The sequence below is a fragment of the Pelodiscus sinensis genome, chromosome 19 (assembly GCF_052426305.1).
Source record: "Pelodiscus sinensis isolate ZL-2025 chromosome 19, ASM5242630v1, whole genome shotgun sequence".
Lineage (NCBI taxonomy): Eukaryota > Metazoa > Chordata > Testudines > Trionychidae > Pelodiscus > Pelodiscus sinensis.
This window is the reverse complement of record NC_143070.1, coordinates 26,635,575-26,662,548: the sequence shown is the minus strand read 5'-3', so window position 1 is coordinate 26,662,548 and position 26,974 is coordinate 26,635,575. Positions and strand designations below refer to the sequence as shown.

The window sequence follows — 26,974 nt, the reverse complement described above, 5'->3', positions numbered from 1 at the left end:
TTTGCGCAAAAGCGTCCCTGGCCAATCTAGACGCGCTTTTGCGCAAAAAAGCCCCAATTGCCATTTTCGCGATCAGGGCTTTTTTGTAGAAATTAAATCTCATCTGTCTATACTGGCCCTTTTGCACAAAAGTTTTGCGGAAAAGGGACTTTTGCCCAAACGGGAGCATCATAGTATTTCCGCAAAAAGCACTGATTTCTTACAGTAGGAAGTCAGTGCTTTTGCGGAAATTCAAGCGGCCAGTGTAGACAGCTGGCAAGTTTTTCCGGAATAGCGGCTGATTTCGGGAATAAGTGGCCAGTCTAGACACAGCCATAGTGCAGATGCTCCAAGGCCATGTCTACACTGCAGGCTTTTTGAACAAGAACACCTGTTCTTGCCCCAAAACTTGCAGAGCATCTACACTGCATGAGCGTTCTCTCCCCTGTGGCTACGTCTACACTGGCATGATTTTCCGCAAGAACTCTTTTGCGGAAGAGTTCTTCTGCAAAAACTCTTCCAGACAAGAGCATCTACACTGGCATGTACCTCTGCGCAAGAGATGTGTTTTTGCACAAGAGCATCCATGCCAGTGTAGACACTCTCGTGTGCAAGAAAGCTCTGATGGCCATTTTAATCATAGGGCTTTCTTGCGCAAGAAATTCATGGTCCTTGTCTATACTGGCCTTTTGTGCAAGAACAGTTGCACAAGAGGGCTTATTTCTGAGTGGGAGCATCATAGTTCTTGCGCAAGAAGCCCTGATTTCACACATTAGAACGTCAGTGTTCTTGCGCAAGAACTCCTCGTCAGTGTAGACAGGCAGCAAGTGTTGTACTTAAAAGAAGTACTAGGGATCTTTTTCAGAGGGATAAGGCAACACGCCACATTTACTGAACACACATAGAATAATCAATACTTATCATATGCATATGATATATATATATATATATGTCACTCCTGCACTCACAGACACACAGGCTGGCTGTGTCTATGTTGGCACCTTTTCTGGAAAAGGGATGCTAATGAGACCAGTGAATCTATGGCCCTGTCTGTACAGCAGGGACAGCAACACTCACAGCCCCACAGGAGGGGGCTGGTTTGATGCGTCACTCCATGGCCCAGCAATGAGCCCCCAAGCTCCCCCTGTTCTCGGGGAGCCAGGTTTGCTGTGTGAATTCGGTGGGGGAGGTGACGTCAGGTCTGGGCACTGGGATTAGTTACCAGTTTCCCTGGCTCTGGGGCAGTGCTGCCTTCATAGCTGTGATGGCCGAGTGGTTAAGGCGTTGGACTTGAAATCCAATAGGGTTTCCCTGTGCAGGTTCAAATCCTGCTCACAGCGAGGCCTGTGTTTTGGCCACACCCCTAAGCAGACAACAAGCTGCACAACCCCTGAGCCACTCTCCCCATCCCCAGTCAAACCCTTTCTGAGCCTTTCCGAGAGAGACACGGGGTATGGGGCCTCATTATGGGTCCCTGAGCTCTAGGGAAACTCTCAGCTCCTGCAGCCTCTGCCCCTTGCCCAGCACCCCATGGCTCAGCCCTACCCCATGGCGCTGCCCTGCTCTAGTGTGTGATAGGAGTTGAGTGAGAGGATGGAGCGTCTGGGCCTGCCCCCAAAGGTCCATCCATGAAGGGCAGAAATGTTGGGGATATGATGTGGGTCACTCCTTCAGAGGAACCCCCCCCCCCGTGTTGGGAGCAAAGGGTCTAGAGAAGTACTGTGGGGGGGGGGGGGTATCTTGTTTCCTGCTCTTGCTCTGCCTTGGGCAAAGAATTAGTAACAGAATATTTGTCCAAGTTTATGTACAGAAAAAAACTGACAAGCATGTTTCTGTGGGGTAGTGGTTATTATGTTTGCTTAACGTGGAAAAGGCTCCTGGTTCAAAGCCAAGCAGAAAGTGGGAACAGAAAGTTCTGCTCCTATTTGTGTCTCCCCAAGTAAACACCCTTCTGCTTGGGATAAGCCCAACTCCCAGGCTGAGTAGCCAAGGAACAGCAGGAGCCCTGTCCTAGAAAGGGGCCAGTGTGTGTAAGTGCATGGCCCAGACAGACAGCCCCAGGCTGAGAGAGCAGAGCTGCCCAACAGCTCTAGTGCTCCTCAGGCCCAGGGGGGGCACATTGGTGCTAACAACAGGCTCATGTGGTGCCAGGTTCCAGCCTGTCCTCTAGGGAGTGTTTCTTGTGGTGTCATTTGATATCCTGCAAGTGCAGCCCTTGTACCTGCTCCCTAAAAGAATAGAGCCCCACGCTGCAGCTCAGCTTCCCTCTTACAAGGCAGCTTCTGATGACAGCTCTAAGCAAACCCACTAACTTGAAGTTATTAGCCCCTATCAGTATATGCCAAAGCCTGGGATTGAACCAGGGACCTTTAGAGCTTCAGTCTAACGCTCTCCCAACTGAGCTACTTTGGCTGTGGTAAGAGGCCTGTCTGGCCTGTAATTCTCTGTCCGGGATGTTTGGCAGCCGGGCTGCATGTCGTCATGCCCTGCCCAGGAAGGCGAGACTGGCCTTTCCACAGCGCCCCTCCCCCACAGCCCAGAGCCAAGGTTCCCTCTATGCCAGGCCTGGGCAATACAGGCCAGCGGGCTGGATCCAGCCCATGAAGCCACCCAACATGGCAGCAAGAAGCCTCAGGCAGATTCCCTGCTCGCCCTGCCCCCACGCACAGCTGAGAGAAGGGGCTGCTGGGCCTTTGTGTCTCTCAGCTGTAGAGGAAAAGGCTTCATGCCTGGTCCCTGCTCCCAGCTTGTTTGTGGCCAATGGGAGCTGCCTGCTTGAAGCCCTGGCCAGTCCCCACAAGCTCTTATTCACCCAGGCGTGTGACCTGTGCCCCCTGCGCAGGGAAGGGGCTGCCTGAGAAATGTGCTTGGCTGCTGGGAGTGTCTCCCAGCTAGAGCCTGCCTCTGGTTCCCCAGTCCCTCCCTTCCCTCAACCCACTGGTACCCCACATAAACCAAACCCTCTGCCCCGCTGGACCCTCACCCCTCCCAGATCCTGCACCCCAGTCCTCTGCCCCAAGCTCCTGTCTGCACCAACCTGCATCCCAGTCCCCCACCTCCTCCGATAATAGCATGGAAAAGTGCAGCCCTGGGAACGGTTCCCTATCAAAAGTCATTGCCCTCTGCCCACCCCTGCCCTAAACTGTATAGCAGACCAGCCCCACAGATGTCATGTCTCCCCAGAGCCCTTAGGCTGGCATCGGGAAGGCCTGAGTCCAGGTACTGCCCAGCACAGGCAGAGGGAAGAGCTGAGGTGTGGGTTGGTACTTGAGGGTGGGGCTGTTCTGAAAGGCTGCTGGCACCGTTAGACCCTTTTGTCCTTCCCTGTCTCACCCCAGCGCTGAGCAACACTCAGTGTCGGTCTGAGCATCCGTCCTGCTCTGGGACGTGTCTCTGTGGCAGGAACCTGCCCAGGCGGCTCTCGCAGTGAGGCCCCTCCCTGGCAGCACCGAGCAGTGAGAGCTGAGTGAAGGGGGAGGCAGGACCAGGGGGAGAAGGCTCCATGACTGTGTCAGAGGGAGGCTCTGCCCTGGCCAGTGGGGAATTGTTGCCTCTCCGAGGGGCCCAGGCCTGGTGGGTCATTTCCCCAGGTTACTGAGTGGGGGCTGGAGCCAGTTCTGGGTTGTCTCCTTCAACATCCAAAGTGAACCAATGGATCTTGTGCAGACCTGACACTGCGCTGGGCTAGTGCTGTGTGTGCCACAGAGCTTCCTGCAGGGCTGCCCACATGGGAGAGGGGAGGGGCAGTTTGAGTCACCAGCTCTGCCCCTTCTGAAGGGCTTGTGAAAATGGCAGGTGCTGCCTTGGCAGTGAGGGAGAGGTGGGAAAGGGGCCCTGAGAGAACCTCTTGGGTCACAGCTGCTGTAACAATAAGGTAAGATGAATGGACACTTGTCATGTGAAAGCCAAGGTTGGTTTCCCTGACTGGGAATTGAACCCAGGCCTCAGCAGTGAACATACTGAATCCTAACCACTAGACCATCAGGGACATATGACTAAGCCTTTTTCCTTACCTACACTAGCCTTTCACTCACGGACTTTCTCTCCCCTTCAGGATATGGGTCCATTTTCCATTGCCCAAAGGGGACAAGAACAGAAACCAAACAGAACATCAGAACAGCCAGACGGGCCTTTCCAGTTGTCCAGCTAGCCCAGGATCCTGTCTCACAACAGCAGACAATTCCATTGCCCAGTGGGAATCCTCAGGACAGACAGTTATTAAGTGATCCCTCCTGTCACCCATTCCTAGCTTCTAGAATACACCAGCTAGGGACACCTGCCCTGTCCATCCTGGTTAAATGCCATTGATTGACCTTTCCTGCATTAAATTATCCAGTTCTGTTTTGGACCTTCTTGTAGATTTCATCTTCACAAGACCCTCTGGCAAGGAGTTCCACTGGGTGCAAAAATGCTTCTTTTTGGTTTATTTTTAACTTGGTTACTTACCAGTTAAATTCTGTCACCCGGGATTTTGAGTAGGAGAAAAAAATTCTTATTGTTTTCTGCACCCCTGTCATCATTACACAAAACTCTGTCTCATTGCCTCTTAGTCGTCCCTTTCCCAAGCTGAGAAGAAGAAGTTCCATGAACTCCTGGGAGCTGCTGTTCCAAAGAAGAGGCATTTCCCGTGGAAAGATGGCCAAGCCCAATCCCCTACACAGAGCCCCAGAAAATCCCAATGGACACTGGGCACTTGTAAAGCTCCCTCTCAGGCAGTGCTACCGAATGGATCCGGCTGGCCATCGGGCTGACTAACCCATCAACAGACGAGTCCCAGTGAGACTTCTCAGCCCAAGTGCAGAGACTGTGGAGTCTCCTGCTCCCAGCCCAGGGGCAGAGGGGCAGCGCCCTGAGGAAGCGGGTCCTGAGGCAGTGGAGACCTTTGAAAGGAACGGAGACGTAAGGTAAGAAGTAAGGCAGTGGAGTTACTGCTGCAGCCTTTGCTCACATTTACTTATGTCCTTCTGGGATACAGAAGAGAAGAACTGCTGGTTCAGGAAAAGGCTGACTGGAGAGGTGTGTAGGGAAGAAGGAAATCACAAGTCCCAAGAGGTTTCTCCCCCACAAGTGAGAAGCACCTGATGCCCACAGACCTTGACTCTCCATGGCTGCAGGAGCTGCAGAGGTTGCACCCTCAGGATCTCTAGTGAAACCAGCCTGAAATTTCACATGGCCACTGTATGGTCATTTTTCTCACCTCACTGTTACATGTTACAGCAGTTGAGACCCAAGAGGTTACTTCAGGCTCCTTCCCACCTATCCTTCGCCATTTTCAGAAGGGGCAGAGCTGGTGACTCAAACTGCCCCTCCCCTCTCCAGCGCTACAGGAAGCTCTGTGGCACACACAGCACTAGCCCAGCGCAGTGTCAGGTCGGCACAAGATCCATTGGTTCAGTTTGGTTGTTGAAGGAGACAACCCAGAACTGGCTCCAGCCCCCACTCAGTAACCTGGGGAAATGACCCACCAGGCCTGGGCCCCTCGGAGAGGCAACAATTCCCCACTGGCCAGGGCAGAGCCTCCCTCTGACACAGTCATGGAGCCTTCTCCCCCTGGTCCTGCCTCCCCCTTCACTCAGCTCTCACTGCTCGGTGCTGCCAGGGAGGGGCCTCACTGCAAGAGCCGCCTGGGCAGGTTCCTGCCACAGAGACACGTCCCAGAGCAGGACGGATGCTCAGACCGACACTGAGTGTTGCTCAGCGCTGGGGTGAGACAGGGAAGGACAAAAGGGTCTAACGGCACCTGCAGCCTTTCAGAACAGCCCCCGGCCCCACCCCAAGTACCAGCCCTTCCCTCTGCCTCTGCTGGGCACTGCCTGGACTCAGGCCTCCCCAGTGCCCGTGAAAGGGCACTGGAGAGGACATGGCAGCTCTGTGGGCAGTCTGGAGCCCTTGGCTGGGCAGGGATCAGTAAATAGCTTTGGGGCTGGGCTGCTGCACAGCTTAGAGCAGGGATGGGCAATGATCTGGGAGTGGTATGGGTTAAGTTTGGGTGCAGAGGGTTTGGTTTACGTGGGGTACCAGTGGGTTGAGGGAAGGGAGGGGCTGGGGTGCCAAAGGCAGGCTTTGGCTGGGAGACTTACCTGGCTCACTCCCAGCCAGCAGCCCAGCACATTTCTCAGGCAGCCTGTCTGCCCTGTCCCCACACAAGCTGCAGGGCCCATGTGGGTCGGTGAATAAGAGCCTGAGTGGAGGGGGGATGGTGCTTCACATGGCTAGAAATCAGCCAATGGGATTGTGCTGGGAGCAGGGACAGTAACGGCCCAGCAGTCCCTGTTCTCAGCAGCTTGCGGGGGTGGGGCCACCAGGGAGTGTCTTGATGGGCTGGATCCAGCCCGCTGGCCTGTACTGCCCAGGCCTGGCTTAGAGGGAACCTTGGCTCTGGCTGTGGGGGAGGGGCGCTGTGGAAAGGCCAGTCTCGCCTTCCTGGGCAGGACATGACGATGTCCATTTTGTGCAGCCCGGCTGCCCAACAGCCCAGACGGAGAATGAACAGCTTGACAGGGCTGCTGAAAGTAGCTCAGCTGGGATAAAGTTAGACTGACAATCTAACAGTTTCTGGTTCAACCCCAGGGGTTGGCATGTGCTTATATGTGTCCGGGCCTTTTCTTCTCTTTCTAAGATACTCCCATTTGATCATTATATCACCTTTCTGACCGCAATTTGGCAATGGCAAATCATGTTTATGTGATTTGCCCTGGTCCCTCCCAACCCTTCCTGAGAGTTGCTGCTTCCTTGGCTAAAGCTCACCCAGAGCTGACCCTAGATACGGGCACAAGGGCTGTGGCTCTGGGTGATGTGCTGGTAGGGGTGCATGTGGATAGTCTCCTGTGACCTTATGTGCTGCCAGCCAGCTAAGCAGTAGGGGAGGACAGAGAAACTCACTCACTTGTCTCATCTGGACACTGCAGGCAGCGAGAGTTTGGGTCATTAGGTCAGTGGATTGGTGTCAATGGGGGCAAGAGATGAGCATCTTCTCCTGCCACTGGGGAAGGTGTCTGGGCAGGCAGATCCAGGATCCAAATCCCTTTCAGCCCCAGGAGGAGGGAGCTGAGAGAGAGGAAGGAAGGGGGTGGCCTGAGCCCCCTCCCACGAGGTTGGGGCTGCATGGGGTCTGTGTCTGCTGCTCCCTCCTCCCACCAGGACTCCTGCCTGCTCCTTGCAAGCTGCTCAGCCTGGTTCTTGTTCTGGCCTCCCTACCCAGAGCAGGCAGCTAAAGGAGAACAGACCAGCCTGCAAGGCCCAGCAAGGTGCCTGAACACAGCACCCTGAAATTATTAGCACCAAACTCAAATCAGCTGAGGTTGCCACCCCCCAGCAGAGTCACTAGTGGGATTTTCAGAGAAGAGCCAGCGGCAGTTGCAGGGATGTTGTGGACTCTGGAATGAGCTGGATGGCCTAGAGCGAGCACCTAATGGCAGGGGATTTAGCTCAAGGGGCAGAGTACTTGCTTTGTGTGCAAGAGGCAGTGGAATTGATCCCCATATTCTACAGGGGCCTCCTTCCTGGTTTTCACTGGCAGAGCCAGCCAGAAGGCCAAGTTTTGCAGTAGCCCCCTCCCCTCTTCCTTCCTCCTCTCAAAAAGCCAGACCTTGCCCCACCCCCAGGGAACTGGCACCTCTCACAGGGGTATCAGGCACTTCCTCACCCAAGCCACTCTGCCTCCCTGGGGCCTGTCTCCACCACAGAGCACAGGGGGCTTTTTAGAGCAAGTTCGGGGCCGTGGGTGTTTCTCTGCTTCTAATTTGTGGGGAAGAAGCCTCTTCGGGCAACATCTCCTGCCCCCCAGGAGTGGGAGGTGTAAGGGAACTTGACAGGGGCCTGGGCCCTTCTTTCCTGCCCCCTTCTCACACTCATCACAGAGCATCAGCAGCTGCCCATGTGCTGGTGGGTGGGGTCTTTGCTTAGCGGTTGGCAGCCAGAGGGTGGGGAACAGCCCGGCTAGGGGGCTCTGTGGCTCCAGCCACACTTAGGTCTGGCTCTGCCCCCCTCTTGCCCTGCCTCAGTTGCTCTGTGGCTTCTGAGCCTTCCCTTGGAGGTGTCAGCACCAGCCTCCCTGCTCAAGGTGCCCAGGGGAGGAAAGGGGATCTGGGCTCCAGTCCGGGGCGCTTCCTGTCTCCTGTTTTCCCCTGTCTCCAGCCTGGCCCTGGGTCTCTTTCCTGTCAGCCCCAGGTGGGCCAGGAGAAAAGCAGGGGGTGAGTGCAAGGGCCACACTTGGGGGGGCATCAGGTGATGCCACAAGAAACACTCCCTGTGGGCCTGGCTGCAACATGGCACCACTTGAGCATGTTGTTAGCACCAACGTGCCCCCTTGGCCAGTCTGAGCGGGGAGCCAGGGATGGTCCCCGCAAACCTGGGGCCATTGGCCAAGGCTGCTGCTCTTGTGTCTGTGCTGGGATCCCCTCAGCCTCAGGAGCGCTAGAGATGTGGGGCAGCTCTGTCCTCTCAGCCTGGGGCTGCCTGTCTGGACGACACCCTCACACACACTGGCCCCTCCCCCTGGGACAGGGCTCCTGCCATTTCTTTGTTACTCAGCCTGGAAGTTGGGCCAAGGGGAACCACAATAAGAGCAGACACCCCTCCCCCCCGTTTCTGCTTGGCTTTGAACCAGAGGCCTTTTGCATGTAAAGCAAACAACTACACCACAGAAACATGCTTAAGTCAGTTTTTTTCTGTACATAAACTTGCACAAATATTCTGTTACTAATTTTTTGGCCAATGTCTGGGGGAAGAGGCAGAGCAAGAGCAAGGAACATGACCCCTCCACCCCAATACTTCTCTTTACCTTTGCTCCCAACACAGGGCAGAGTATGTGTGTGTGAGTCAGATTTCAGTTACCAATCTGCCTGCAGGTGTCAGGTGATCAAGCTGAGGCCACAGGATCGTTAAGGGAGGCGATGATGGAACACACCAAGTGTCTGTTTTAAAGCTTTATTGATAAAATAATACAATAACAGCAGAGAGTGATGGGTGCTTCCTATGTCAGAGGAAGGAAGGAAGCGTTAGTGCCCAAGCCCTAACCCACTTTCATACTCACACACTCACTACCCAAGGCTGGCCAGGCCTGGGTGTAATGAAAGAAGAAGAGGGGGAAGGGCAGACGGGAGTTCGGTCCTATGTGCACAGGTCATCTAAAGTCCGCTGTGATCTCCCAATTGCTCCAGCTCTCAGGAGGGTTTTAAGTTCTGGGCTCTATCTCAGGATCTCAAAAGGTAAATCTGCAGGTTATCTGAAGGATAAAATAGATGGCAAATGACTAGAGAAATGTTCTGTGCCCTGTTCATATTTACGAGCTTAAACCATGTCAAGGAGAACAATTCTCTGTCACTGGCTATAGCCTTGTTGCTTGTGAAGGCATCAATCAAGTCACTAGTGTTGACTGTGCCGATGACTATTTTTCTTCCCATGGAAATTATTTCTCTCAATCTCACTCTCTCTCACACACACTGGGTAGAAGCAACTACAACTTTCTTAATAGATGCAGATTATTTTCTATTCATGCTAAATCAATATGAAATTGATGATGACAAATGAAAGAGACTTTTCTGTGATTCACAGGGGTCTAAAGAATGAAGATATATAAGAAATAATCTAATTGTTGGTTATATGTCCTATATACAGCGCAGTAATGTGGAAAAAGAGCTGGATGAAATTTTCTGGTGATATCCCTAAATTCATATGCTGAATGTCATTAACTTGCAACTGCAGAATGAGCTTTAGAATCAATGGTGAGGGACAATGCATTCATTTTTTACAAATTACTCCACTTTGGATTAGACTGTAAGGAAAGTGCAGGGGTTGGGATGAAAGGAACACTGCAGAAGTTAGGGGCAAAGAGGACACAATGCAGGGTTGGTGGTAAAGGGTGCACAGGGTGGGGGTTTAGCAGATGGGGAACTAATGGATGCAGGAACAGTGGAGCAAGGCTAGGTGGGAATGAGACAGTGTCAAGCTGGGAAGTTTTCAGGGTGCGTGTGTGCAGGGTTATGAACCATATTCATTATCATTTGTTTCAGTATTTTTCTTCCATAATTTAAATTGGATGTATGTGTGCATGCGCGCGCGCACACACACACACAGCTAGACGATCCTGGCGAAAACCACTTGCCATCCCCGCACCTCCGATGCGCGAGACCTGCATTGCTCATGCACGGATCGCCGGGGAACAGGGCAACTGACTGAAATCTAAACGTATTTGTCGAGCCGTGTGTGTGTGTGTGTGTGTGTGTGTGCACGCGCGCACGAGTAAATAAAATAGGTGTGTGCGTATGCAAAAATTCTCAGTAACTCCTGTGCATCACAGTGGCACACATCCAAACAAGCGCACAGAATGTCACTCTTTGTGCTCAAGAAAAAACTCGCTCCACTCGTGGATGGAAAATCTTAGAGGGAATACTGGTTGAGGGCTCCAGCTGTGGGTGTTATCTCAAAGATGGAGGGGACTTACACGTAAGTCATGGAAAGGCTACATTGAGGAGAGAAAAATCCCATGAGCTCTCACTCCTCCAGCTTAGGTGCTACTCTGAAGGAGGAGGAGGAGGAAGACACACCTCTTCCTGACATGGTAGCTCTGGGGCTGGGGCCGGGGCCATGGGATAGCCAACTGTCCTCTGACCACAGCACATCTGGGCCAGGATTGAGACCAGTGGGTAGAGGTATCTCTCCTCACCAAAGCCCTATAAGCTTATATAATATGCTGCACCACAGCCACCTGGCCAAACAGCTTAAGGGAACTCAGGTTATAGGTTTCTTCCCTCCGTGGGTCCTCTGAAGGCTAACAAGATTTGAGTTCTGACTGAAGCTTTCCCCACAGTTAGAGCAGCTGAATGGTTCTCTCCCCTCTGTGGGTTGTCTTCTGTTTAACAAAGTCTGACCTGTGTTTGAAGCCTTTTCCGCACTCAGAGCTGTTAAAAGGTGACTCTGGTATGTATTGTCTGATAGCTAGTAACACAGGAGCACCGACTGAAGCTTTTCCCGCAGTCAGAACAATTGAAAGGTTTCTCCTCTGTGTGGCCCCTCCTATGGGTAACAAGGTTTGACTTCTGACTGAAGCTTTTCCCACAGTCAGAGCAACTAAAAGGTTTCTCTCCTGTGTGAGTCATCCTATGGATAACAAGGTGTGAGGTTCTACGGAAGCTTCTCCCGCAGTCAGAGCAGCTGAAGGGCTTCTCTCCTGTGTGGCTCATCCGGTGTCTAACAAGGTCTGAGCTTCTACTGAAGTTTTTCCCACAGTCAGAGCAATTGAAAGGTTTCTCTCCTGTGTGGGTCCTCCTATGGGTAACAAGGTCTGAGCTTCTACTGAAGCTTTTCCCACAGTCAGAGCAGCTGAAGGGTTTCTCCCCTGTGTGACTCCTTCTATGGGTAACAAGGTGTGAGCTGCTACTGAAGCTTTTCCCACAGTCTGAGCAGCTGAAGGGTTTCTCTCCTGTGTGGCTCCTCCTGTGAGTAACAAGGTGTGAGCTGCTACTGAAGCTTTTCCCACAATCAGAGCATTTACGAGGTGTCTCTCTGGGATGTATTTTTTGATGGTTCGTAAAGTAAGTGCGCTCACTGAAGCTTTTCCCAGAGTCAGAGCACTTGAAGGGCTTCTCTCCTGTGTGGGCTCTTTGATGTTCAATAAGAGTTTCACTATCACTACAAGTGCAGGGTGACTGTTGATGGGGGATTTCCTGTTGAACAGTTTCTGTGTCTCTCTTCTCCCTTCTGCTCCTGTGACTGGAGTTACCCTGTCCTACTCCTGAATGGTTTCCCTGTTGCTTTTCTAGGGTATGCTGACTCTCATAGCTCTCTCCTTCTTCACGTGTCTGGAAAATATGCCCTTCGGATCTTCCTAATAACATCTCACATGGAGCCACTTCCTCCCGTTCTTCCTGCAGAAGACTCTTCTCATGCTTCTCAGTCAGCATGCCATCACCTGCTGGGATAGAGAAATAATACAGACAGGAATTAGTGTTGAACTGAAAGAGGAATAGAAAAAGGGACACACTCAAATAATGGTTAAATTATCATAAGCTGAGTTCATCGTCCTCCTTCATAACCCTTCCACAGAGGAGAGAACCCACCCTTCCCCCACCCAGCACACTGACTGGAGTTGAAGACAGGCTGACAAGTCAGTTAGACTTCATGAAAACACACAAGTTACACCTGCTATAAGGAGACAAATTGGTTTCTGAGTCAGTTTAATTGATTGCTCACCTGTGTGGGTGCTGCTGATGCTCTCTCCTTCCTCACAGCTCTGGGGATCTGGGACCCACAACTCCCCCTCTTGCTCCACCCAGGAGATCACATCAGTTTGAGAGACTGGAAATCCTGTTCGGAGAGCAGTGAACCAAGTGCTGATCTTCTTCATTGAGGTCTGTGCTATTGCTGCTTCCAGAGCCAGGATCAGAGTCACCCACCCAGAGAGGCTCCTTTCCCCACCTTGCAGAGGCTGGGGTCTGGCTGGTACAAGAGCCCAGGCCACACTCAGCTGCATTAAAGGTACATCACCCTCCCCCACCCCACCTTGGGAATGGTCCAGCTTATTCCCCAAAGGAGCTGAGTGCTCTGCTGCACTCTCTAAGGAAAACTCAGTCCTCCTCACTGCTTGTTCCATCCCTGCACATCCCGGGGCCAGACAGAAACACACTGCTCAGAAGGGGAGCTCTAGTAAGGGCATGCAGGTTTGACGCCAAGGTCCCCAGGACGAGTTCAGACTGCAGCTGCCACATGGCAGGTTACTAGGACTTGGAGAGGAAGGACCCAGCAAAGCTCTAGCTCCCCAAGGCTGTGCCCAAAAAGCTCCTGGTTGGGGGAGCTGGGCTGCCCCTGATCTGTGGCTCAGATGCTCTACTTGGGCTAGAAGGAGGAACAGGAAGTTGCCTGAGCATCTAAGTGAATCCTTGGCTGGTTGCTTCAAGTCCTGCCTATGCTCCAAGCTCCTTTTACAAATTGCCTGTGTCTGGTTGGACCCTGCCAGTGCCCACAACAGTTGCCATTCCTGTGGCTGCCCAGGGTGGTGCTGGGCTTCTCTTGGGGGAAGCCAGGGCAGAGCTGGGCCGTGCTGTTTCTCTGGTGCTTGTGGCTGTTGCTCAGCTCCCCCTCTGCAGCCTCCGTTCTTCTCTGCCAGCAGCAGCCTTTGTGTGGTTTCCTAGTCTGGCTCTTGTGGTGAGCCTGGCCTTTGATTTGGTGCCCCTCCAGGGCCGCACAGACAACATGGATGACATGATTTATCTCCACTGCACAGAGAGGCAAGTGAGCCCCAGAGAAAATGAAGCTGAACTTTTGAAAAGAAAACCCAGCCTGTGCCTGAAATGCAAGGGGAGCTCTGCTCATGTTTCTCTACTACAGAGCTACCTCCGACAAAATACTCGCAGAGCATCCACCCTCCCTCAGCCCCAGCATGCAGACCATCCCACTGGCAAGTACTAGCATGTCACAGAGACTAGCTACAGGCAGGGAAGAACTCTGGGAACTGCACCCTCTTTACAGTGGCTGAGCTCACTGCCACAGGGGGACCTTGCAGCCACTAACAGCAGCCAGACCCAGATCCAGAGCCCGACCTCTGGTACCGGCTGTTCCTACCTGAGCCCTTCTACTCACACCTCTGGTCAAGGCACAAGATGGGGGGGAAGCGCAATGAGACCTTAGCTGTGGGAAAAGCAGCACCACTATTATGTCCCTGAACCTCCTTTCCCTGGGAAGGGATACGGAGGGGACAGTCTTTCAAGCAAGAGCCAGGATTATTGGGGCAGATACTTGTGACATTGTGGGCAAAGACAATGAATGATCCTGAACCAAACCCAACTCAGCTGCTCCAGAGCCCACCCACCTTTTGTTACCCAAGGGGACAAGAATCCTTACTCAGCCAGTTCACGGCCTCATAATTCTCCTGCATCACATCTCCGTAGAGGGCTCTCTGGCCCGGGTCCAGCAGAGCCCATTCCTCCTCAGAGAAATACACAGCCACCTCCTCAAAGCTCACTGGTTCCGCCACGGCCATTTCCTGTCCCTGGCTCTGCAGGCTAGGGGCTGAGGCGGAGACAGACATGGGTGTTCTGCAGCCTGGCAGGGGGAAAAGGGGAATTGAAGACAATTCAGAGGGGACTTTAATCCTTTCCACACCCCCATTCTCCCCAGACTCTGTCCCTGACACACATGCTAGACTCTGCCAATGTGAGCAAAAGTTTTAGTCTAGAAATTCCATAAACAGTGCACAGGAATTAGATCCCAAATACACATTCATTTCTGTCTCTACCTAGCTTGAGTTATAACATTACTGCGTCTGTAACAATGGGATTTAGTTCTCAGCACCCAGTGTTTCTGATAACAAGCCACATATTCATTTGCTGACCATGGACATAGGTTAAATTTAGGCTGCTGTATTTAAAACCCTTAGTCTTCATTCATGGGTTTGCAGCACAAACTTTGCTCTCTCATCTGACAGAGACGTTATAAACCCTTTCCACAACAGAGAATCAGTGAAGTTAACACCACCATTCAGATGCTTATTATTAAACACGTGTGCTGAGTGTTAGCAGGATGAGATCTTAAAATTCATGGGATCAGAAGATATCCTTAGTCATGCAGTCTGACCCCCTCTATGGCACAAGCCATTACACTTAGTCCAATTACCCAGGCACAAAGCTCTGATTCCCCACAGTGTATTTTCTAGAAAGTTCCCCAGTGATTTCAAGACATCAAGAGAAGGGAGAATCCACCAGTTCTTTGCTCATTTGTTTCAGCAGAAAATCCTCTTTCCTATCAAACATTTGTATCTCTTTTCTAGCCTGAAATAGTCTGGCGTCAGCATTCACTTATTGACTCTCACTGAGCCTTATCCAGTCAACAGCGTGGGCAATACATTTTGATGGGGGGCCAAATGGAAAGTGGCTGAGAGCTGCACTCTTCCATGACATGAATGCAGGAAATGCAGGGTCTGGGATGGACATTGGGAGAAGGAGACAGGCTGTGATCTAGGACACTGGATTAGCCAACTACTCATTAGATAGTTAAAGTAACTTTAATTTAGAGAAGTGACTTGGTGGACAAATAAGGGGCTGTGGGATTCTGACCACTGAGAGCTCTTGCATATATAGCTCCACGAGGAGGACAGAGTTTGGGTATGCAGAGTGGGGGGCAGGAGTGGGGAGCAGAGATTAGGAGGGGAAAGGAAAAGTTGGGGTGTAAGAGGCAAGCTCTAGACAGGAGATTTATCTGAGTGACTCCTGGCCCGAGGCCAAGCACCTCAGGCAGGCAGGGAGCCTGCCCAACCCTCTCACAGGCTGAAGGGCCATGTGGGTGTGTATAATTATGATCCAGACGGGAGGGGGCACGGTGCTTTCTTTCTGGCCAGATATCCACCAATGAGATTGCCCTGGGGGTGGAAGAAGCCCCTGAAGCCTTTCCCCTTCCCCTCCGGGCTGTCACTTTCTAAGGGTACGTCTACACTACAGCGCTAGTTCGAACTAACTTAGTTCGAATTAGTTAATTCGAACTAAGCTAGTTCGAACTAACGCATCTAGAACTAAAAACTAGTTCGAACTAGCGTTTTGCTAGTTCGAACTAGCAAGTCCACATTGAGTGGACTCTGAACAGGGCTTAAGGATGGCCGGAAGCCGTGCCGGCAGGGCATCAGAGGAGGACTTAGAGCGTGGAGATGCTGTCTCAGGCTAGCCTAGGGCTGCGCTTAAAGGGTCCCGACCCCCACCCCGGACACACAGTTCTAAGGGGTGCCCCGCTTGCAAAGAAGTTCTGGCTTGGAGTGCCCTGAGTGCTCACACTGGGCACATCACACCACTCGGCCATCAGCCCGGCTGCACTTGCCACAGGCTGCCATCTGGGGAGAGGGAGTAATTGGGGGGCTGCAGGAGAGCTTCCACCCCCAGAAGCCCGCAGAGCCAGCCCAGTCCTCCCCATCGGGGGCTCGTACCCCATTCCTCCCTCACCTCCTTCCACTTACCCTTCCCTAGCCCCCCTTCTTATTGATGTACAAAATAAAGATAACGTTTCTTCCAACATTGACTCTGTCTTTATTGAACAAAACTGGGGGAGACTGGGAAAAGGAGGTGGGAGAGGGGAAGAGAAAGGCTGGGAGAGGGGAGGGCAACTAACATGATCAGGGGTTGGGAACAGGTCCCAGATGAAGAAAGGCTACAGAGACTGGGACTGTTCAGCTTAGAAAAGAGGAGACGGAGGGGGGACAGGATAGAGGTCTCTAAAAGCAGGGGTTGGGTGGAGACGGTGCATTCAGAAAAGTTCTTCCTGAGTTCCCATAAAGAAGGACTAGAGGACACCAAAGGAAAGGAATGGGTAGCAGGCTTCAAACTAGTAAGAGAAAGTTGTTCTTCACAAAGCAAATAGTTAACCTGTGGAACTCCTTGCTGCAGGACGCTGTGAAGGCTACAACTAGAACAGAGTTTAAAGGGAAGTGAGATAAAGTGATGGAGGTTGGGTCCAGGGAGTCCTATTAGCCAGAGGGTAGGAGTGGTGTCCCTGCCCAAAGTTTGTGGAAGGCTGGAGAGGGATGGCACGAGACAAATGGCTTGGTCACTGTCTTCGGTCCATCCCCTCCAGGGTCCCTAGGGTTGGCCGCTGTCGGCAGACAGGCTACTGGGCTAGATGGACCTTTGGTCTGACCCAGGACGGCCATTGTAAGCTCAGGGCTCAGTGTCGGGGGTCTCAGTGGACCCCCTTGATTTTCATGCACACCTGGTCCTGGGTGGCCAGGCTGGCAGCTCTCCTGCCCTAGACAGCCACTTTCCTGTGCCTAGTGCGGAGATCGTGGACGAGGTCCACGATGTCCGCACTAGCCCAGGAAGGTGCCCGCCTCTTGCGGTCCAGGGCAAGCTCCCGGGAGCCGCCAGCCTGGTCCCGGCAAGAGGGGGAGGGCTGGGGGGCATCGGGTGGGTGGCTCTGTGCCGTGCCAGGTGCAGGGTCTGCTAGCTGGGTGCTGGCAGGCTTGCACCTGGCACGGGCACCGTAGCCAGCCCGTGCCCCTTTAAGGGGTCCGGGGCCGGGAGGTGGGCATAGAGTTTCCCTGGTGTTGGCCAGAGTGGCCACCAGGGAAACCTGGGGAGGGCTAGCCTCCCACTAGTTCGAACTAAAGGGCTACACAGCCCTTAGTTCGAACTAGCTAGTTCGAACTAGGCGTTAGTCCTCGTAAAATGAGGTTTACCTAGTTCGAACTAAGCGCTCCGCTAGTTCGATTCAAATTCGAACTAGCGGAGCGCTAGTGTAGCACCTATTAAAGTTAGTTCGAACTAACGTCCGTTAGTTCGAACTAACTTTGTAGTGTAGACATACCCTAAGTGACTTGCAGATGGGGAGTGGCATCCATGGGCTGGATCTGAGGGCTTGGGCCTGCACTGGACTTAACAGCCTTTGGGGATCCAGCAGTTTCTTGCCTTGAACAAACGGATGCTGTGGAAGCCAGTCAGCTCTCAGCCTTTCAGCCTATTTCTTGTTTGAAACCAACCCCAGATTGAAATTGACTGAGCAGTGAAATCTGAGCCTGAAAGTGCCATTCCTTACGTGCTTTAACTCCACCCCTTTAGCACCACACCCCAGAGACCAGTGTTATTCAAAGTGTCCACAGGTCCCCATGCAGTGCCCCTGGGTCTCCTCACTGATCACTGGGTGAGATTTAGGGCTCTGTGCATCGTTGTCACTGGGTTTGGTTGGTAACTTCAATGACAATCCTATGAAGATGTTTTCAGAGGAATTTTCTCATCATTTAAAGAATTCCCACCTGCAAACTCACCTTGTCTGAAAGCTCCCAGGGATTTTCTTCTTGCTCTCTCCAGTGCAGAGGGCAGCGTGTCTGGTTAGGGAAGGAATAAGAGAGGTGAGATTCCAGGCTCTCCTATTTATAACAATGTCTCCACACTAAATTCCACGTTTTAATTTTATTAGAGACCAGACAGGGACACACTCAGGTATCTAGTATGAAAAAGTCTGAAACTTTCATTTCCTCTCACTCGGGCACCTCCCAGCAATGGAGCCAATATCCCTGCAGCCTCACACCCATCCTAGGAGAGACAAGTGGAAATGAGATTTACTCTTCCCTCCTCACCCCCTCCCACTTGGTATCTCATTCATTTACTGCTTCTTATCATAACCTGGAGCTGTGGTGGTGGGACACGTGGTCATCACAGTAACTTTAGCCATTTTGATCTCTGAATGGGAGGTTCAGAGTTTGCAGACCACTGGCTCTATCTGCAAGCAGCTGGGTGGATTCGCAGAAGTGTCTAAGGAGAGCAGAGTGATGAGGCCGTCATTCTCCACATGGGAATTGAGGCAGAGGAAGGTTGGCTTCAGAGGCCAGATTCAATGGTCTCAGATACTTGAAACACTTTCCCCTCATCCATCCCTTCCAGGTACCTTTGAACTCCCTCAGAGTCTCCGACAGAGCAATTGTTTTCTGGGAGAAACCCCTGACTTGTTCTTCCAGTTCAGGGGAAATCTCTGGCAGCTGGAATTGCCCCATATCACACCTGGACAGAAACAATTCAATGTGATTGTATTTAGTTACTGCTGATAAGTTCTGGCTAGTAAGTCTCAACTGTAACAGGCCTGGAGTTAGAATCCTCCAATTCTCCAAGCCTGGGAGCAGGGACAACACATCCCATGGCCACGCAACCTTCCCCTGAAAGGTCCCATTGCTGTTCTTCACTTCTGGCCTGGGGAGACTGACTGGAGGACGAAAGGGGAATTGAGTCTCCATGGCCAACTCAACTCACTCCTTGGCCTCCAGGAGCTAATGGACAGGAGGTTCCCAGGTGAAGGGCTGAAGGAATCTGTCCACTAGGGACTAGACTGAGACACCAGCTCCCCTCTCCCCAGCTCCTTCCATACAGGTCTCCAAACAACCCTTGGGTGGGACAGACTCTTGGTCGCTGCTGCTCTGGGCTGAATGTGAGGAATTCCAGAGTCTAAAGTGCAAGGATGAGACCCTCAAAATTAAATGAGTCAGAGATATTTGTATCTAACATCTGGCTGTAGAGCTCTGGGGAGATGTGGTGCTAACATCTGTTCCAAACCCTTTCCCTGCTCTGTGCAGTGTGAGGGGAGCGAGAGCCACCTACCTGCTCAGGGTGCTTCTGACGTCCTAGAAAAAAAGACACAGAAAAGAATCTCAGCCCCATTGGACACACACAGAGGACCTCAGGGAAAGGATTTTGCAAACATGGGAAGAGAGGCCCTGCTCCGGCCCCAGGAACATGGATCCTCTGAGTGAATGGGGCTATTCCATCCCTAATAGCTCTATGCCTGTAACTCTACAAAGCACAAGAGTCACTCGCATGTGTCACGTTACTGGATTTTAGGGGAGCAGCCAGATCACTGCTACACCTATGGAAGGGGGTTTTCCCCAAAAATGGTTCAAAGGGAGGTGTCAAATAGAAATATACTTTCTTCTAATTTCATGTATGCTATTCATGTACCTGTATAACGTCTGTGTGTGAAGTTATAAGCATGTACTCTGTGTGGATATTGAAAGTTCTCTGTATGTGGCTGAGCATTGGGCAAAGCTCTGCCTATGGACATGAGAACGAGCAAGGCTGCTTCAAACAATAGGTCTCTTAAGTACCGGAGACCCACCCGAGAGAGAGAACCTGGATGCCTGGCCTGTGACCATGTGACTCCCTCCAACTTGGAAGAAGCCAGAGGAAGGGGTATAAAATGCCATGTGGCATCCTCCATTTTTGTCTTCAGATCTGCTACTGATCCCCAGATACGGCCTTGCAGGGAATCACGAGCCGAGAAGAACTGTGGACCCATTCTGACATAGGCTTTTAAACCAGCAGTTATAACATCTCTGCTGCAGGCCTACATCGAGAACTGGGAGATTCGATGCATGTAATGTATGATACTCTTAACAACCTTACTCTCATGCCTTTCTTTCTTGTAATAATAATAGTTTAGATTGTAGATTCTAAACAATTGGCTCAGCCTGATCTTGTGGGTAAGATCCAGAGTGTAAATTGACCTGGAATCTGTGGCTGGTTTCTTGGAACCGGACAGAACTTGTTCGGGGTAGATGAGATTGAGCTCTAAAACCCCTCACCTGTGTATGAGCCTGGGGCCGTCTGGGGCATGGATAGTGCTGAGGTGTCAGAGAGGTTTTGCTCGTGAGGCTTTTGGCTGTCCAGGCAGGCAGCAGAAGCGCTCTGAGGGTCTTGTTTGTGACCTATTTGGGAAGGTCTCCAGTCTGGAGCTGAAAGGAGCCCTGAATTTGAGCAATTTGCCCTGAGCAGATGCCCTCAGCAGTGCCCAGACCCGGCCTGTCACAGCATGACAGCAATGCACAAGGTGTTACACTGAGCTCTGACAGCTGGACCCCAGCGTTTGTGATTCAGGAGCCTCCCTTCCCTGAGTGGGGAGCTGGGACGTTTCTCCCTCGGTCTCACCTGCAGGAATTCACTGGCTGGCTTCGGACACATCCCCTCCAGCTCACTGATCCGCTCGCTGATACGGGAAATCTGCACGGAGAGTTTCCTGAAAATGTCAGTCTGGAACCTCCAAATCTCCTTGTGCAGCTTCTCCAGCTGGGCTAGGAGGAGCTGCTCTTGTTCCTCCAGGAACTGCCGCAGCTGCTGAAACTCGGCCACAATCATCTGCCTCTCTGCTTGTGTCCATTTCTGTATGAAAACAGGGAAAGAGCTGGTCAGGGGCACGGATGAAGCCACAGCCCTTTCATGGTAAGCTGAGTGCGCAGCAGGGAGAATTTCTTGGAAAACCCTAAAATTTGTGACATTTGACTCTACTTTGTGGTTACTAGGCAGAGACATCTCTCCCAGCATCTCCTTTGGTCTGTGTCATGGGAAACATCTTCTGTTATTCATGGGCTCTGGGAATTCAGACCCAGAGCAGGAGGAGGCAGGACTCAGCACCAGCCTGACAGAGATACCCAGGGAGGAAAAAGAAAGAAACATGTTAATACACCAAGTGAGCAGACAGCCCTTCAGAGGGACAGTCAGGTCCCCTGGGAAAGCCACAAAGGCTGGACATTAACTCATGCACTGACATGGATGCTCAGGGCCTGTCTACACATGTATCTCACCCAGCAAATCATGATCCAGGAGACACAAACAAGCCCAACCTCACCAAGGCCACACAGGAGTCTGCCTCCTAACACAGCCCTCCCACTGCCAGTCCCTGCTGGTCCATAGCCTCAGGCACCTACCAGATACTCCTGGCTTTTCCCTTCTGTTGTTGTTTTCCTTCCCAGCAGCTTTTCTCTCTCCTCCCTCAGAGTCTTCAAATGGGCCTCCAATTTTTTCTGAAGAAAAAGATATAATCACGAGGACAAACCCCATGAGATGTCGGGGGCCCATTTGCCTGCCTTTAAGTGGCACAGTCCCAAATTTCTGGAGCTCTGCCCTGTCCAGCAGGGACTCAGCCCTGGACATGGCTTTGTCCATAGAAAAAGAGACAGGAGGAGACTGAGGGTATATCGACACAGCAAAGTTAATTCAGAATAACACCTGTTATTCCGAATTAACTTTCATAGCATCTACACAATACAGGAAAACCACTATTTTGAATTAAATTTGAAATAGCGGGGTGCTTAATTTGAGTTTGGTAAATCTCATTCTACGAGGAGTAACGCCACACTCAAATTAGCTAATTCAGAATAAGTGTGTAGACGCTTATTCTGAAATAGGGGGCCTCCAGCCCCCCCCCCCCCCCCCCCCCCCCCCCCCAGTTTCCCCTGGTGGACACTCTGGGCCAAACCAGGGAAACTCTTCTGCTCCCTCTTCCCCTCCCCCAGGCCTGAAGCCCTTAAAGGGGCAGAGTCTGTTTGACCATAGCGCCTGTGCCAGCCGCAGGCCTGCCAGCCCAGAGCCCGTAGGCACTGCCCCGACCCAGGAGCCAGCATGAGCCAGCCACCCAGTGCCAGCCAGCCCTCCACCGCTCTCCAGGACCATTCTGGCAGCTCCCAGGAGCTTGCCAGGGGATGGAGAAGGCAAGCGCCTTCCTGGTCCAGTGCGGCAATCATAGACCTGATAGAGGTTTGGGGGGAGACCTCCAATGTCCATGATCTTTGCACTGAATGGAGGAACACGGCCGTCTACCGAGAGATGGCCAACAGCCTGGCCACCAAAGCCACAGGCGCAACCAGGAGCAGGTGTACATGAAAATTAAGGAGCTGCAGAAGGCCTATGCCAGGGCCACAGTGAGCAGCTCCCAACCAGTGGCGGACCCAGACCCCTTCCCCTATTTTGATGCCCTGTACCGCATCCTGGGGGCTCAGATAGTGCATGCCCCCCAGGTGGTAATCAACCCTGGAGCAGAGGGCCCTAACCAGGGCATGGAGGAGCAGGATGACGATGGCAGCCAGGAGCCTGGAGGGAGCCTGCCGCGCAACCTGGAACCCAGAGCCATCCCAGTAAGCCTGATGCCAGTGTCATCCGAGGCTGGGGAGGCCTCAACATGTGATGCCTCGACATGTGGGGCAGGGAGGGAGCCCAGGGACTGCGCATGTGGTCCTTGCCCACCATGGATCATACAGCAACCTGTGCATGTACTGCATCAGCCAGGGCACATGGCCCTTGCTGACTGCCACACAGGGGCCCTGGACTGTTACCCACTCGCATGTATGTATAAAGGCACATGACATGCTCCTGACCCCTGGGAGAGACACTGCACAATGCCCTCCCTCCAGAAGCCCCCTCTAAACAGAGGCAGTGTCAGCCGACGGTCAGGGCTCCCTATATCTGTCCCTTAAGACCGGCTGAAGTTCTTTTAAATTGTGCTTGGTTCTATTACAGCAACTGAAGGAGTCAGGTTAAAGCTTAAACAGTTACAGGTTTATTGAGGAAGCTTATAAATTATATGGTTGCAATGGCTATTGTTCTATTTCTTAACTACTAGCAAAATATAGATCTTAAAAATGGTTACAAAGAAGATAAAGCTAGAAAAATAGAAATAATGGTACCAAGTAACAGCTTACTCTTTCTATGTGTACACTTAAGACAGAGGACCACATCCAGGTACAATTTTTACCCCCTTCTGTGCCTCTCGACTCCAGCATGTCAGGCCAGGGCTGGTCCCTCAATTCCTAGGAAAGATGAAAATACGAGGTGGGCGTCCCCATAGAACCTCGGGAGGTCAAACACCTAACCCGACCAGCAGGTAGAGGGTAGAATGACACTCAAAGTGAGTGTGTGCTGGGCCCATCTTTTATACTCATGGGGTCATGTATTTCTCTTTCTTATCTGTAATGCCAATTGATGCTGGTCTGTCTTTTGTGAGACCAGTTCTTACAAGGGAGTTGTGAACTTAATTTACACTTGTAAGAGAGATAACTAAATTGGAATTACTAGGGATTCTTTTCTCAGTGGGAAATTCCTCTCCCAGGGACTGTGTGTGTGTTCGAATCAACATAGGTGCCAGCCGGTGGCAGTTCTCGCAGCCTCAAGGCCAGCTTATTGCCTTAATCGCTCTCTTCTCATATCTATGTTTTAGCTTCTCAGGATCAGATGAGCCAGCATAGACTATGCTGATTTTACTGCTCCTTCTCTGTCCTGTATGCTTCAGAGAGGCAAATAAGATGGATGTGATGGAGGCGGGCTGTCTGGCCACAGGCAGGGCACATCTCCCCTCCCCCGCCCCCACTCATCCACACTATATACAGCACATGGGCATGGGTGCAATCCCGTGCCAATTCACACTCCCGGGGATAGTAGGACATGATGGTGCGGTGACCTGCCATCCTTGCCTTGCAGAGCGGGGCAGGGTTTCACCCACTGTGTCCCCAGGGATAACTGAGCATGTCTCTTGTTTCTCCACAGCTGCAAGTGCAGGGCACACCACCCCGCCCAGGACAGCCTCCCGCACCAGGGCCAGCAGGATGACCTGGCACCTGGAGGAGTATAACTGGCAGCACCTGGCACTCTATGTCAGGCAGGCCTGCTGCCAGGGGCACTGAGTGGAGGAAGACCTGCAGCTGCGGCAGGAGGGCTTGTGGGAGCTGCTGGAGGAGGGCCGTGCCATCCACGACCACCTGCAGAACCTGGTGCAGAGATTGGTGCCTGCTGCCGCTCCAGCCCCCGTGGCCACCCCAGCTATCACTCCTCCTCCCCCTCCCACTTCTTCCTCCCCCCACACCAGCTCCCTCGCCTCACCCTCCATACCAGCTTCCTCTCCCCTGGGAATGCCAAGGCTCCCGCACACAGTGCTGGGAGACAGGAAGGCCGGCAAAACCCCCAACCCTGAGATTCTCCTCCCCATTCTTCCCCTTGCCTCCCCCTTCCAGCTCCCTCTTCCGAGGTGTCCCCCTTCCCTCTCCCACCTTCTTTCCCAAGTCTCACCAGGGTTTCAACCCCCCCACCCCCCCAGTTTTGTTAAACCAAAAGTCTTTATTTATGAAAATACGTGTATTTTATTTGACATCAGGAAGGAGAATTAGGAAGGGGTAAGTGGAACCACGTGAGGGAGGAATGAGGCACAAGCCCCCAGTGGGGCAAACCAGGAAGGCTCTGAGTGCTCCTCAGGGTGGACGCTCTCCCACAGGGCCTTCTGGATACTGACAGCCCCCCGATGGATGTCCCGGATGGCAGCCTGCAGCAGGTGCAGCCAGGCTGGTAGCAACGCATCCATGAGACGCACCAGAGTCCCCAGGGGCAGCTCTGGCTCCATGATGCAGAGTGCTATGGTGTCTCGAGTGAGGGCAACCAGAGCACTCCGAGACACAAATGCTTTGCTGTCCTGCAGCGAGGCAGGAAAGCATGCAGGGAAACCTAAGAATTGGCTGCCCAGGGGGTGGGGACGGGGTGTGTGTGTGTCACTTTAAGCACAAGCCTCACATAGCCTCAGGCAACAGACACATAAAGACACTCCTGACCTGATGCCCGACCCCTGACCTGGTTCCAGCCAGCCTTAAATCTGATTCTGTGTTCACTCAGTGTGGACGTGGTAGTTCGAATTAGCAAAAAGCTAATTCAAACTGCATTTCGTGTGTAGACGCGTTAATCCGAATTATCTTACTTTATTTGAATTAAGCTAACTCGAATTAATGCTGTAGTGTAGACATACCCTGAGGATGCAGCAGGACACCTGCGAGGGTGAGGGACAGATCGGTGGTGCCACATTCATAAAGAATGATGCAGGTGGGGATTAGGGAGGTAAATATGGTTAACAATATTAATCATGTAACTGATTACAATTTTATCAATGACAGTATTTTTTAACCTGCTGACAGGCAGGGCTGGTAGTGAAAATGGGCTCTCCTGGGATCGGGGATTTCTCGTGAGGTCTGCCGTGGGTGGCCACAAGAACTGCTGGCTGATGGGAACTCCCAGCAGCTGCAGACTGACGTTAGCTGCCAGAGGTAAGCGGGCACTGCAGGGGCAGTGGGGAGTTTAACCGGTAACTGGCACCGATAAACTTAGCTCATCAGTTAACCAGTTTGAACTCTTGCTACAATCCAGTTGAATCCCAGTTCTGCCTGGCATGGACCTGTGCTTCCTGAAGCCCTGCTATGGGTAGACTGAAGGTGCTTGGGGTCCCACACAGCATCCAGCCCAGCAACCTCATCTAGTGCCAGCTGCTGCATCAGAGTTTAACCCCGCATGGAGGAGCCCAGGAGTTCAGCATCTTAGTGGGAAACCTCTTCTCCCTGCTTGGCCTGGGGCTTTATCAAGGCATCTTTCCCTCATAAGGGCCACAATTCATCACTGTTCAGTGATGCTGAGGGGCAGGGAGCTGGGTCCCTACCAGTTAGGGCAGAGACTTTCCCTTGCTGGGTGTTGTGCAGGGCCCAGATGCCACTGCGGGTCTATACGGCAAATGCCAGATTATTAGTCCTGTTCCTCCAATCAGTAACAGCTTGTAACTTCCTCTTCTCCAGTCACTGACCGAGTGGCCTGTAGCTCCTGTGATCTAAACCTCTCTGATTGTTAACACCTTCCGTTGTGCAAACACCCCTCCTGTCACCAGTGAGGGCTGGGTTTCAGGATTCAGAGCCTCAGATAAACATTTCCCACATCAGGTATCTGTAAAGACTTGATGTAAGTTGCCACAAAGCCAGAACATTTACTTTTTGCAGCATCGCTTGCACCATGAAGGCTTCACAGAGCTGTGTCACACCTGTGCCCGGTAACAGTCAGTGAAATTAACCTGTAATTAAAACCCAACGTTACTTCCCATTACACTGGACAGCAACTCTGTACCTTGTACTCCTGGGCAGCTTCCTGTACAGGCGCCATCGTTAGATCCCAGGATCTGTCACACACCACACAGATGGGAGTTTGATCCTCTTCACAGAACAGCGTCAGAGCCTCCTGGTGCTCCCCACACACCCCGTCCCATCTTGCTCTCTGTGCTGCCTGGAAACTCAGCGGCTTGGCTAGTTCCATCACGTTTGCCAGCTGCCGGTTGGGCCGGAGGGGTCCCTGCTGCTCAGTGTCTCTGCCCTGAGGGCTGAGGGGGGCCTGGCAGGAATTGTGCCCACACTCCAGAGCGACAGGGGCTGTGAAATCCTCCAGGCAGACGGGACGCGGCGCTTCCTCCCGGACACTTTCCACGGGGCTCTCTGCAGCCATGGCTGCCTCTGGGCTGGGCAGCCACTTCCCTGCGCTCGGCAATGGGGGGGGCAGGTCCGGGGGGGCGGGGGCCTGAGGCACCAGCACTGAGGATACAAAAAATCAAAATTAAAAACCAAAAAAACCCCAAAAGCTTTGCTCCCCCCCGCCCCTCACAGGGCCTCCCCTGCGCCCCTCAGCCCGCTGCCCAGCCAGGCCCCCCCCCGTGTTCAAATCCCCCCCACAGTCCCCCGCGCACCCCCCGCCCGGCGGGAGCATCAGGAGGGGCCGAGAGCCCGAGGGGGGCCGATCCCCAGCGCCGGACCCACCCGCAGCGCAGGCCGGGGAGTCGCAGCCCCTCCCCCCAGCTCCCTCGCGCTGCGCTGCGGCCAGCCCCTCAGCGAGTAACGGCACCAACGGCCCCTCCCAACGGCTCCCGCCTCAGGGCGCGCGGCGCGGGGCCTGAGCACGGCCGGGAACGCAGGGAATGGGGC

General features: G+C 52.8%; 1 protein-coding gene and 3 non-coding genes across 7 annotated transcripts; 1 reads left to right on the top strand and 3 right to left on the bottom strand.

Moving 5' to 3' along the window:
- The first annotated feature begins 1,237 nt into the window (after window positions 1–1,237).
- TRNAS-CGA (transfer RNA serine (anticodon CGA)) lies at window positions 1,238–1,319 on the top strand. The gene has a single exon. It is a non-coding gene; the product is annotated as a tRNA-Ser (tRNA).
- A 999-nt stretch (window positions 1,320–2,318) lies between these two features.
- TRNAF-GAA (transfer RNA phenylalanine (anticodon GAA)) lies at window positions 2,319–2,391 on the bottom strand. Its single transcript has one exon. It is a non-coding gene; the product is annotated as a tRNA-Phe (tRNA).
- A 1,504-nt stretch (window positions 2,392–3,895) lies between these two features.
- Window positions 3,896–3,967, bottom strand: TRNAE-UUC (transfer RNA glutamic acid (anticodon UUC)). Its single transcript has one exon. It is a non-coding gene; the product is annotated as a tRNA-Glu (tRNA).
- A 4,661-nt stretch (window positions 3,968–8,628) lies between these two features.
- Window positions 8,629–26,974, bottom strand: LOC102457128 (zinc finger protein RFP-like). Of its 4 annotated transcripts, none has more exons than XM_089770974.1 (11): window positions 26,810–26,974; window positions 26,130–26,587; window positions 22,910–23,017; window positions 21,140–21,235; window positions 20,364–20,594; window positions 19,041–19,063; window positions 18,337–18,449; window positions 17,717–17,776; window positions 13,819–14,019; window positions 12,172–12,285; window positions 8,732–11,893 (listed from the first exon to the last, which is right to left on the bottom strand). In XM_089770974.1, the coding sequence occupies exons 2-11, from the start codon at window positions 26,499–26,501 to the stop codon at window positions 10,884–10,886; spliced, it is 2,328 nt and encodes a 775-aa protein (XP_089627100.1). In that variant the 5' UTR covers window positions 26,502–26,587; window positions 26,810–26,974; the 3' UTR covers window positions 8,732–10,883. The 4 variants fall into 4 exon arrangements, with proteins under 4 accessions (XP_089627103.1, XP_089627100.1, XP_089627102.1 ...); XM_089770975.1 differs by having other exon boundaries at window positions 8,736–11,890; XM_089770977.1 differs by lacking the exon at window positions 12,172–12,285 and having other exon boundaries at window positions 8,629–9,205.

Excerpts from the sequence above, each read along its gene's own strand:
- LOC102457128 (XM_089770974.1), bottom strand. The coding sequence starts at position 26,501 with ATGGCTGCAGAGAGCCCCGTGGAAAGTGTCCGGGAGGAAGCGCCGCGT. Across the intron at positions 21,236-22,909 it reads TAAGTGTACACATAGAAAGA|AAAAAATTGGAGGCCCATTT; the intron begins GTAAGCTGTTAC and ends CTTTTTCTTCAG. Across the intron at positions 12,286-13,818 it reads TGAGGCCGTGAACTGGCTGA|GATTTCCAGTCTCTCAAACT; the intron begins GTAAGGATTCTT and ends CTCTCCGAACAG.